Here is a 13030-nt window from a genome sequence, read left to right on the forward strand (position 1 = left end):
CCATGATTATCTACATTTACAAGGGAGGCCAGAGACCTCAGCAAACCAATGCAATTATAATGACATATAAACTCCTTCCCATCTTCTGCAAGTGTAGCTATTCTGGTCCCCAACAACTTTTCCACTTTCATCTCCTATCAGACGTTTTCGTCTCTGATACACCAGGCACACTGGATTATTTTCTGGGCTTCCAATTCCCCATCTCAGTCTTACCTAGGTCCTCTGCACTGGACTGCTCTCTCTGCCTGGAACACACATACTTCCCTGACTCAAGGTGGCCTCCTTCCTTCCCTTTAGTTCAACATAACCTTTGCAAAAAGACATGTTCTGACCACTTCAGGGAAACCAGCATCTTCTCTCCTATTTGAATAGCACTTGGCACAACCTGAAAGGCTTTTGTTTATCCGCTTATTCGCTTTTTCACTTTCTGTCTCCCACATTGAAATACATTCCCAGAGAACATCCCTCATCTTTTCCTTCATTTCTATCCCCACACACTGGCACTCTGCTTACAAGGAGCTAAGTATGCATTGATTGAATCAATGAGCTTGCATAAGTCAAATAGCTAGTACCTGATGATCCAGGTGAAATGTAAAGGTTTGTTGGATTCCAAAGACCTTGCTCTTTCCAATCTATTAGTTGCTTCTCGTGGTTAAGTTTTGATAAGATTTTAGCCAGGAGACTATAAAAGAGTGGCTCCTGATTAGAAATCTATAATCTAGACTCTATGAGAGGGAAATCAACAATGTGGGCAAAGGAGAAGAAACATCTGTTTCTGATTGCTTCATCTAAAATAAAATCTATGTCATAAGGTCTGGAGACATAGTTCATTTGACTTAATCATTTCTTCTTCAAATTTGGGTAGGAATTGATGGGTTTTCCTTTTTAGCAAAAATTCTATTTTAAAAGCACTAGGGAGCTTGTTATTTGAATGTAGCCTGAAGCAAATCCTGCTGCACAGCAAATAATCTTGCCTTAATTTGTGTTTTATAAGTTGAGTTTTCTGTACTCTACTTTTTTTTTTTAAGAATGAGTTCTAATACGCAATTATTATAGCTAGTTGGACTTTAAGATAGACTTTTGACTTTTGGCTTAAAGATGCATTTCCAATTCCATCCCATAGGTGTCTAGTGTTAAGATATGGATAGACGTTCTGTGACTCAATTCAATAAATACTTCAAAATTAAAGCAATAAATTTCTAGCCACACAGACTCAGGACATGGGTCCTCTGGGTCCTCTGCTTCCAGTCATGGTTCTCTGATTCCTTGCACGCTTGCACCCTTGTTCAAATGCCCTTGGTCACCTTGGAGTTCTTGGGGACTCCAGGTTTCCATCTCTAAGGGTGGGAAGAGATAGTATTCTATCCTTTCAGGAGGCCACATCCAGTATCCAAAAAGGAAAAAGTGACTTCACCCAACTCACTCATGGAAACCTGGGCTTGGAACAGTAAGCTGACTTCCTCAAGCAATTGGGGTTCTGGTACCTGGTCACACTACACCTGCTTGATAATGTAGGTCGGGGCGAGAGACCCTCCTCAAATTGCCCATCTCAGCTACTGGCCATAGGCAGGCTGAACACGCTGCTGTTCTATTGATTCCAAGTATTTGCCTATCTCTGGCTATTTCCAGAGCCTTTGCCTTCCTCCCAGGCAGGACTAACTCCTGACCAGTGGCAGCTGAGCTGAGATTAAAAGTCTTAACCAGGAAATCAGACGGTACAAGGTCCATGGATCAAAAATCAGCAAACAAAACAACCTCCCTACACAAAGGCTCTCAAAGTCCCTCTAGGAGGACTAGATGGTGACCCACACTGGACATCAGAAAGGTCAGTCTGAAAAGATGAGCAGAGACAAAGCCACCCATCAATATGACCTCAGGAAGCCAGGTGTCCCTGGGCACGGAGGAAGGAAGACTTTGAGAAACATCTACTTCCTCAGGATGTTGCAGCTATGTACTGGAGGAGGGGGAGAATGATGCTTATTGACTTCCTACGAGGTTCTTTGGTGTAGATTGTTCCACTCAATCCTCTCCTTAGCCCTAGGAGATAGGGACATTATTCCCCTTTTATCCACGAGAATCAGAGCTGCAGAGAGGTGAAGCAACATTCTCGGTTCTTATGCAGCAGAGCCAGGCTCAAATCCATCCAGTGGGATGCACGTCCTATTGACCCTCCACTTCTCCCCAACACCCCCGTCAAGAACTCACATCTTGAATATAAGCCAACAGCAAACATCAGTTTCCAAAACAGCCGCTGGTATCTGTTGAGTGCCTACTCCAGGCATTTGTGTGTATGTCTGCTTAGTATAATTTAATTTAACACTTGTAAAATTTCTACAAGGCTAACTAGTCCTAGTATTCCTTTATGATGAAACAATTAAGTGTCATGCCCTGGGTCATACAGATAGGAAGAAAAGATTATGGGCTTTGATGCCAAAGGTTGTAGCCCCAGATCCCCTGTTGAATTCAACTACAGTTTCCTAGAGACTTGCAACTATGTCCAATGACTTTTGAGAATACAAATGTCCTATTTCCTAAAATGGTTCCCTATGCCACCTTGCAATGTCCACACCATAGCCTGTCTACCCTCACCAACTCTTCTTCCTCCTCCTAAGACTGATGGCCCCTGTGTAGGGACAGCTGATCTTCCAGCAGCCAGAGGGGCACAGCTGTCCTGTTTGTAGCAAACAATCCCATGTTTCATCAAATGTGGGTCTTTGGTGCCCTAATTCCTAGGTTCCAGGTATATATGTAAACTTTGTGCACATCATAAAACGATGCAGGCTGGCCTGTTTTTTTCCTTCCTCTCTTCTTACTGAGTTTTCCCTTTACAATATAATGGCTATAATAAAAGACCCCAAGTCTTCAAATGCATCTCTCCCCAAGGCCGCTTAGGGTGGGTCGAGAAGGAGCCCTTGAAGATACTGTCATCTCACCCTGGCCCTGTGGCCCTCTGGCTGTGCAGTCTTGGCCAACTCACTTTAACTTCCCTAGGCCTGTTTTCTCACTATAAAATGAAGATTTGGGCTAAACAATCTCCCAGGGGCCCACCAGCCCAAGGTCTCTTTAATCATAATTATTCAGTGATATATTCAAAATGAGTATTTCTTGCCTCGGGGACACCAGAAGTTCTTTTTTTCTCATCCAAAAATGTAGAGATCTAAGTAAACTGTCCTGGAGAAGCTGAGGAAATAGCCCTGGACTTTAACATAAAGGGTCAGGACACTGCAGCACTGCACGCACCCGGGGCTTCCGGCCAGCCTGGCTCTGCCTCAAGGTAGCCACAGAGTTCTAGGAGGATCACTGTATTCTCAGTTCTATTTTATTTGAAACATAGGGGGAAAGAAGGAAATTTTGCATTAAGCACTTTAAGTTTTTACTTTACAAAAGCAAAGCCAAGAAAATAGGAAAAACTGAAAAGGGGAAAAAATTCAGCATTTCATCATTCTATCCCTATTAGTTATTATTTTGGCCTTTCTCTTAGTTTTGTCTTTTTGTTTCATTTGTGTGAGTTGCCACCACATACAGCGATTCTTATTTCTTTAGTCATTCCATTTGTTCTTTGATCGGTTTTGCACCACGGAAGACAGTTTTTGTTTTATTATTTAGAAATGCAAGACTCCCTTATATCTTTTTGCGTGTGTGTGTGTGTGTGTGTGTGTGTGTGTGGTGTTTCCAAGAGAACAGACTCTCAAGAATGGACTTACTACTTCCAAGGAGTTGATAATTTTCATAGTTTTTAGTTGTCTAACTGCTTTCCAAAAGGGCTGCCCTGATTGACAATACCATCAGCAATTACCCATTTTGTTGCAACTTAACCAGAATTGGTCATTATCATTTAAATTTTTGGAGATTTAATAGGCAAAGTGGCACCTAATTGCTTTGATTTGCATGTCACTGATTAACCAAGGAAGCCATATTTTTATATTCCCCTCTCTTCATGAGGCCAGGGAGGATCTTAGAACCCTTTCAGTCCCAACTTATAATATTTTGAGGCTGAAAGATTCCAAAAAGCAGCCAGAGAGTACAAGGATACAGGAATCAGATAGGGAACTCTTTGGAGATGTAAATGACAGTATCAAGGGGTTACCAGGTGAAGGCTGGGAAGAAAGACCAAGAATTAACTAAAGAATACCTAAAGGCGCGATTCTGGCCAAACTGAAAAGAGATGTCCCTATTCTGACCAGCAGCTGCTGTCCTGTGCAGTAGAAATGGTATAAGTGATTTCTCTTCAGGGACCAAAAACGGCAAATGAGAGTTCACTCATGAGCTTAAAATGAGAATGACTTTGGCATTATTTATATTGGGGCTCTGTCTTAAGGTTAATTTTAGGAATAGAGAATGATAGTATCCTTAAGCACAGGTATGATTTATTAAGTTTTTTCAAGTTAGTATTTTTAAAGCACTTGAATTCATCTCCCTAGTAACTGAATCTCTTGGAGAGTTCTAATGATAATATTGTAATGAATCTTATTCAACTAACTGGCTTAATCAAGAGTAAAGAGTTGTAACTGTCAAAACCCTGTTGCTCCAGGGATGCTTCATCTTTCCTTTAATATACTTACTTCAGTTTTTCCCACGTCTCTTCACCAAATTTCTCTATCACGAGAGATTGCAGACAAGTGTTGATAAATCCATACTAGAACACAAAGCAAGTACAAAGAAATCTGTATGACGGAGCATGGAATCTGCAGTCGTAGACATCTAAGTGGCATCTTTGTGGCAGTGGAATCCTACAGCAAACCCATTATACCTCTTCCTTGTTTCTCTTGACTTCATTTGCTCAATAGCTGTGCTCATTCCCAACTCAGGGACACCCTTACAGCCCACCACTAGTGTTATTTCCAAGGAGAAAACATTTGAGCTAAATTTCCACAGATTATTATTAAGGAGGTTGAAGAAGCTTCTATGGCTCATTGCAGTCCTCTTTGGAACTGGGAATTGGTTGGTTAGAAAGAAGAGTTGAAAACACAGGTGGCCAAGGCAGGTATTTAGACATGGAGGAGGTTGGGCACACATTTGAATCTTCCAGGGGCCACACAAGTCATAGCTGGGGCACTCCTGAGAAATGTCAGTGCACCAAAGAAATACTAAATATCTGAAAATGTTAAGGATTACCAAATCTTTCTCTTATAAAGAAGACTTGCCACATCCCAGTCCTACTTACTGGGCCTGCCATCTGTTGGCTGGGGAATGGGGCTCCATATTGTAATACAGCCTCAGGGAGCCCAGGGAAGGTATGCAGCTTAGAGGAAAGGGCTTGGGCTCTGGAGACAAATGGGTTTCTGTCTCTGTGTCTGACAGTGGTGTGTCTTTGGGTAAATTGCCTAGCTTTTCTGGGCCCAGTCTTCTCATGAGCTAAACTGGAAATAATAGCATTTGTTCTATTGGAAGAATATTGTAGGGTTATATAGGAATGGGTCCAGATTTAGACTAGGAGGGCCGATTGCTAACCCCAAGCCTTATTCTCTGTTTGACTCTGGCCCTTCACCAAATCTCACTCACTTTCAGTTATTTCATCTGGAAAACAGCTATGAGAATGATCCTGTCCTCTTAGGGTCAAATGACAACATTGGTATGAGCACATGGCACATGGTAAGTGACCAAAAGCTTATAACCATGCCTTTAGAGAATATGCATCTCGAACAACAAGTGCTAACATGAGGAAGCTGGGAGGAGTCTGAAGGAAGGATGCAGAGAACCACTTACCATATTGCCGCTGGCTTGTCTGCAGGCCCGAGAGATCACAGCAGAGCCCCAAGCTGGTAGTTCAGTTGGATTGGCACATCCAGCAGCCTGTCTTATAGCGATCTGGGTAGTCCACCGGGAAATCAGGATGTGCTCACTGGCCTCCAAGCAAGGAGCACACACCAAGCTGAACACTCAGTCGCACAGGGAGTAAAAAGTAAGGTTGCCCCTGCCCAGGAGTGAGTGGCACCCCAAGGGGTGCACCTCTCATATGTCTACTCTTGGGAGATCAGGCTGAAGCCTGAAGCACCTCCCTATGGTGCCAACAAACCATGGCCTCATCGTGCCAGCCCAGAGCTGCTGCCCTGTGCGGCAGAGATCCACAGAGCACTGGGAGATGGGTCCTGCCAGCTTGCTTCCTGGGTGGGGAGACAGGCAGCTTGGAGGAAAGGAACATCCTGGTCCTGCTAGACCCTGGGGTTTATTGGCTCCTCCCACTGAATCCATCCACAAATTCATAAACTCCCTGAGCCCCTCCCTCTCGATTCCCTGCTGAGAGGTTGGCTAAAGAGGGAGGCCAGGATTCCGGAAACCTGGCAGGCTTCTGCAAAGTCACTCATCTTTCCATTGGGCAAATCACTGTTAGTCACCTACCTGTGTACTGTCATCAACATGAGTACCTGGGGACGAGAGGAACTAAAGGTATCGGTTCTGCTCCCAGAGAACAGATCTTGAGAGCATTCCTGGGACCCTGAACTTGACTTTGGAAATTACTGCTAGACTCTTACAGGAAGCTGCCTTTTATATGAGATTGTCTATTGAGGGGACTTTAATGGAACCACTTTGGATACCATCCAAAAAAGGCCGGTCTGGACCAGCACTTGACCCTATAATGTTATAATGTGGAGTCCTCCGGTGCCTGAAAACCCAACTTTTACATTCCTCCTCCAAACCCAACTGTTCCATTTCAGGCTCTGTAGGCTGTTGCCAGAGGTCTATTTCCTAAGTATCATTTGCGGTCAGAGGTGAGAAACCCAGCCACCAACCAGGTCCCGTGAATGTTGCCTGCAGCGGTTCTAACAGACTGCCAGCTTTGGTGTAAAAACAAGAGTAAAAGTAAATAAATACTCTAAAATCAAGTGGGGGTGGTAAGCTCTCCAGGCTGCAATAGAGAGATGTAGGGCAGGTATCTGGAGGCGACTCATGGTTAAGACAGCATCTCGTGACCCTGACAAAGCCAGAGACTGAGGCAATCCACTGGGATGCGTGTGTGGACATCAGATGCCCTTGGGGGTCCTCCAGAATCTTTATCTCAGCATCCCAGCTTGCTGAAAGACTTCCCTTCATGGTTCTTTCTTGCTTGAACCCATCTTCTATGCTTCCCTTAGAAAGGTTTCTCCATCCATCAAGCCTAGTTGATCACAGTCCTGTCTGAACTCATTACCACCTCCTCTTGGAGAGACAAGAGATGGTTAGAGTCTCTCTCTCTCTCTCTCTCTCTCTCTCTCTCTCTCTCTCTCTCTCTCTCTCTCTCTCTTTTCTTTCTTTTTTTGGTACTAAGGATTGAACCCAGGTGCTTTACCACTGAGCTACATCCCCAACCCTTTTTATTTTTTACTTTGTTTTGAGACAAGGTGTCTCTAAGTTGCTGAGGCTGGCCTCGAATTTGCAATCCTCCTGCCTCAGCCTCCTGATTGGCTGGGACCACAGGCGTGCACAACTGCACCTGGCATAAGTCCTCCCTTCTTTCCAAAACAGGGAATTTGCTTATTCCCAGAAGCTGGACTCTCCATGCTGTTCCTATGTGGAAGGGACATGTGGTCTGGAGCAAGAGGAAAAAAAAAAAGTCTCTGGAATAGGTGATTTCCATAATTATGCTTCCCAGGCCTTTGCCACCATCCAGCTGACAATCCTTCTTTCGGCCCTGCCAAGTGGGCTTGCTCTGGCTCTCTCTTACAGCCCCCAGCCCCCACCCTGCTTTTTCAAACACATACACCCACATGCTCACACTTCACAATAAGTAAATGGTTAAAAAAAAAAAATCTCCCTTTTTCTTTTTTCATGCAGCAGATGGCAGGTCTCAGGAACTTGGTGGAAATTAGGCTTTCTGATTTTCTAATAAATTTCAGCATCTCACACAAAAAGCACAAGCTCATTTTGATTCTGATGTTAAGTACCATATGGCACATCATCCGTGGAACGTGGCAGCTTCATACTCAGGGTAACGAGGACGGGAGGATCTCTGCTATAACAATGAGGTCTAGCATGTATGAACCAATTGGATTCCTGGGTGAATACCATTTGATAATAATATTGTATATGGCAGCGGAGTAATTATCCCTCTTTTATGGTATGTGTTAATTTTCCCTGCCAGTTTCCCTAATTACAACTGCCACCCAAAGGACTACTTTTCGTAAATACTCTGTAAACATTTGAAAAGACATCGACAGCATATGCATGAAGAAAAGCGTCCCTGGATTTTGAAACTGTCTGGAAAATTGGCTGAGGTTTTATATGTTTTTCAATGGCATAAACGGCCGGGGAGGAACTTGGACGATATGGAAATGCCCTCTCCCTTCCATGACATCACAGGCCTTCCTGCCCACCCTGTCTGGGATCATGATTTTCAGAGACGTTTTTTCACTGCTATCTTCATGAATCTTAAGTGGACAGTTCCATGAACCTTGACAAATGCATACACCCGTGTAACTCACGCTCCAGTGAAGATACAGAACATCTCCGTCATCACTGGAAGTTCCCTGGGGCCTCTTCTCAGCCAGCCCCACCACCCCAGCTCCCGCTGTCCTGATTACTGTCACCATCCATCAGCTTTGCTCGCTCTTGACCTTCATATACACTGAAGCACACGGTGTGCTCTCTGCTGCGTCTGCATTCTTAGCTTTTAACGTATGTTTGGAGCATTGCATTCAGATATCATTTTCCAAATTACACATGGGTAGGTCAACGCAGCCTCTTTTGATATGTCTTCCACAACACGTAAAGGAGCCCCCACAAGGCAGTCTATGTACGATACGCAAGAGGGAAAACACAAACCTCTTATTTTTCATAGAACAAGGAGGAAAGGGCAAGATAGCCTATGGAGGTCACTAGATAAATCTCTATCATTTAAGGAAAGAAACAAGAGGGGGGATGCATGGTGAAGCATCAGGACAGAAAAATGTCCCCATTCTTTCCCCAGTGCGTGTTGCTTTCCTAGGACAGGAGCTGCCTTCCTCCAAGCCGGGAGCCCCTGGGAGTGGATTTGTTTCTGTTGTCTACCTCCGACTTCCTGGCTTCCTACCAGTCCTGCAGCAGCAGCATCAGGTGACCCAGGCCTGGAGGTGGAGTCCCAGAGGCTCTTGGATCAAAATCCACTCCCACCCCACCCCCGCCCCAACACACAGCTTCCAAGCATCTGAAATTCTCATTCCTTTAGGCTACAGCTTTGGAAACTTCTGCCATAATAACAATATTATCTATTCCTTTGACGAATCAGACTTGCTGGGGTTCACCTAAGAAGTCAGGAGACATGAAACAGATGAACTTTGATGTGCTCATACCAGACACACGGACAGGGCCAGTTTCCTCATCAGGCCAAGGCATAGAGTGCTCTCTAGGAGCCAGGGACAGTGGAGGGAAAAGATGAAAAGTAGCACAACTTTACTTGTGCAGCACTGAGTTATGCTGATTTTCTCCCTTGGTGGGACTCCCAGGGAAAGGTGGTTCCAGGTGGAAATGATGTGGCTAAAGGGAGAGCTGTGATCATCGGACCCAGGTGCGGTGGCTCTCACCTACATCCCAGCTACTTGGGAGGCTGAAGCAAAAGATCCTTTGAAACCAGAATCTTAAAATCCAGCCTGGGCCACACAGGGAGACCCCGTCTCTTAAAAAAAATAAAAATAAAAAAGAATAGCCTGATCTCTTTTAGATATATTTTCCTAGTTGGAACTTCAGAATGCACAAACTAGGGGGTAAATATCAGTAAGAATCTCCAGGGGTGGGGAGGGGGGAGTCCAGAGGTAAGGTAGTCTGTTCACAGTAAACACTTGCTGTACTCCACTGTGGTATGGATAGTTCACTTTTACCAAGCTTCTGTACATGCCTGCAATGAGGCACCTATATGTGTTTAAGGGTGAATTGCATGAAATGACTGTTTTTACAGGTCACTGACTAAGGAATATTGTCACTTACCTCTGGTCCTTCTTGCTATTCATGCCTCCTTACCACAGTCCTGTAAAGTGGGCGCTATTATTGTTAACCCTCTTGAAAGATGAGAACTTGGAGATTCAAAGAAGCTAAGCAGCTTCCTGGAATCTACAAAATTAGCTGGGGTCAGAGCTGGTATTAAAACGCAGGCCCTTGGTCTGTATTTATGTTGCTTCCAAGAATTGTACTCCACACCCCCACTCCATCCCTCTCTCTCTTTCCTTGAAGAAGTTTAGGTCTGTCCTAGAGTCATGTGTTTGCTTGGGAGAGTGGGGAGAGGAATCTCTTTTTCCAGGAAAGTCCAAACTCCAGAGCTGGGGTTGTGGCTCAGTGGTATAGTGCTTGCCTAGCACGTTTGAAGCACTGGGTTCATTTCGCAGCACCGCATAATAATAAAATAAAGTCCTTTGATAACTAAAAATATATATTTAAAAAACAAAACAGAACAAATAAAAAAATCTCTGGTTTACAAAGCCCTTTTTCCTTCATTGACCACGCTGGAAGATGACGTTTTCATTTGCCCTTGGACTTGGATGCAATATTCTGAAAAAAAAAGGAGGGGATTCTTACTGGGCAACCAAAGCTTTCCCCTTAGGTCCCAGGAAACCAGCAAGAACGGAGGTTTTTTCTTACGGCAGGGACATCAGCTAATGATCCCCGTTTGCCTCCATCCTGGCTACCAGCCCCATGCTCGCTGACAATGGTATCTGTGTATTCTAAGCAGAGGGCACGGCCCTTTCCCTTTCCGTTTGAATTTTAAATTTTCAATAATAAGCAGAGGACAGGCGGGATTATTGGGCCTGAAGCGCCACCGTGTGGCCAAAGCGCCGCACACCAAGAGGTGCTGTACCGGTTAACAACCCGCCAGGAAGAGAGAACGAGGGGCCCCAGAAGCCGACCAGGTGAAGCTCAGGTATGGATTAATCATAAAAAGTCTCCTAAGGGAATTTCTCCAGGCTTGGTCGTCCTACAACTGCAACGTGAATGTGCATTTGCTTTTATGCATTACATTCAAAACCAGACCAGATTGGAGGTGAAACTTCAAACCTTCTGACCGAGACTCATTAAGGACCAAATTCAGCCACCCTCTAATCTAATCTAACCTCTGCTTCCAGGTGATCCAAGGAAAGCTACAAATCAATCAGGTGATGTGGGTAAGGAGGTACAAAGGACTGTCACATTGTGATGAGCTGGCTGTCACTCACATAAGGATACTTTTTTTTAAAAAAGTGTTTTATTTGTTTTAATAGTTATACATGGTATATATATGATACATCATATATAATAGAGTATAAGTTCTCATTCTTCTGGTTGTACATGATGTAGAATCACACGGATCGTATAGTTATATTTATGCACAGGGTAATAACGTCTGATTCATCCTACTATCCTTCCTACCCCATACTCCCTCCCTTCCCTTGAGAGCCCTGATAATAATATGAGCTGCAAAACGGACCTCACTCACTATGTGCCAGCGGCTGTGCTGAGTGCTTTACAGGTGTGGTGTTCTCTGACGAGCCAGGTCTATAGTGCATGTCTGTGGCATAGACACTCACTCTGTGTCCATGTTAGGGAACAGAGACTGAAATGGTTGAGCAGCATATTCCAGCCATCTGGCCAGTGGGCGCGGGAACTGAGATGACAGGCAGATCTGTGACTTCAAAGCCCACTTTTTCCACCACAAGTTGCTACAGTGCTGTCTTCTTCAAAGTGATTCTTCCTCCAATTCTGCTCAGAACATTTTTAGAATCTTTCTTTTACAGCTATTTTCAGAGTGTGTTGCAAATTTTTGAATAGCCTGTTTTATGGTTCGGTGTGAGGTGTCCCCCAAAAGCTCAAGTGTGAGACAATGCATGAAGGTTTAGAGGAGAAACAATTGGATTATGACAGCCTTAACCCAATCAGTGAATTAATCTCCTGACAGGATTAACTAAGTGGTAACTGAAGACAGGTAGGATGTGGCTGGAGAAGGTGGGCATTGGAAGTGTGCCTTTGGGGTACATATTTTGTATCTCATGAATGGAGTCTCTCTCTGCTTTCTGATCATCATTGAGCTGCTTCCGTGTCACACTCTTCCACCCTGATGTTCTGCCTCACCTGGAGCCCCAAGGAACGGAGCTGGCTGTTTATGAACTGAGATCTTTGAAACCATGAGCCCCCAAATAAACTTTTCCTCCTCTACAACTGTTTCTTGTCAGATCTTTTAGTCACAGCAGCAAAAAAGCTGACTAAAACACTGAGAGACAGTCAACTTTCTTGTATTACAACCATAGTTAACACTCATTATAGGGCAGGTATAAATTCATTTAACTGTCACCAAAGCAGTCGAGAAGTAGTTCAGTTGTGCCTGATTCACATTTGGGAAAATAAGGCCTGGAGAGTCTCAGGCATCTGCCCCTGTTTACAGGAGGTCCCCAGTCACTGGATGAGGGAGAACTGAAGTCCAACCATTGCAGGACAGAGACCACTGGGGTAAGGGGCATCACACAAAGATATTCAGCCACCTGTGGGCTCCCCTCCTGCGCTCAATAGGGCTTGGGCTTCAGAAACAGCCAAAGCAGTCCAGAGCTGGTCTCATGAGTAGGGTGGTAAGCTTTCCCAGCTGTGCACAATCCCATTTTGATCAAAATTGGGAACCGCCTCCCTCACCTGGTTTTGGAGCATGCCCAGCCAGCCCTGCTGGACCACGGCACCTCCTCCCCTCCAGCTCTCTGTGCTCTATGGTCCCAACCTCAGAGCTCCCCATTACCTCTCCAGGCACATCCCTTGCTCCTTCTCTGCCTAGCCTCCAAAGGTTGGGTCCTTCCTGCCTCTTAGGTCTCCCTCAGCACCTTTCTGACTTCCTCTGCCCAAGGCTTCAGATCCCATCTCTGTGTCGATGGCTGCCAAGATGACACCCCTGAACCTAACCACTCCCTGAGCTCTATGTGCAGATGTCTAGTTCCCATTGGACCTTTCTCCTGGAAGGTCTACAGAAGAAACAGAACTGTTGATGTCCTTCGATCCCAAGCCCCTCCTGATCAGCCCTTCCGTTACATAGCTCCGTAAAGGGACTTCCATTACTAGTTTCTTAGCCAAAATCTTCATAATGAATCCACTGACATCCAGAATACGTGTAAGTTCTGCTTCAGAGATGATC

The 13030-nt window shown here is 44.8% G+C and overlaps 1 protein-coding gene across 1 annotated transcript in view; it reads right to left on the bottom strand.

Moving 5' to 3' along the window:
* Positions 1–9899, bottom strand: part of LOC114087287 (guanylate cyclase soluble subunit beta-2-like) — a 57890-nt gene extending 47991 nt beyond the window's left edge. Inside the window, exons 1-3 of the mRNA XM_071611745.1 lie at positions 9877–9899; positions 5707–5725; positions 4563–4636 (exon numbers count right to left, since the gene is read on the bottom strand). Of these exons, the coding sequence (XP_071467846.1) occupies positions 4563–4636; positions 5707–5725; positions 9877–9899 (116 nt within the window). The remainder of the gene's footprint in view (positions 1–4562; positions 4637–5706; positions 5726–9876) is intronic.
* Positions 9900–13030: the final 3131 nt, after the last annotated feature.

The sequence above is a fragment of the Marmota flaviventris genome, chromosome 4 (assembly GCF_047511675.1).
Source record: "Marmota flaviventris isolate mMarFla1 chromosome 4, mMarFla1.hap1, whole genome shotgun sequence".
Taxonomy (NCBI): domain Eukaryota; kingdom Metazoa; phylum Chordata; class Mammalia; order Rodentia; family Sciuridae; genus Marmota; species Marmota flaviventris.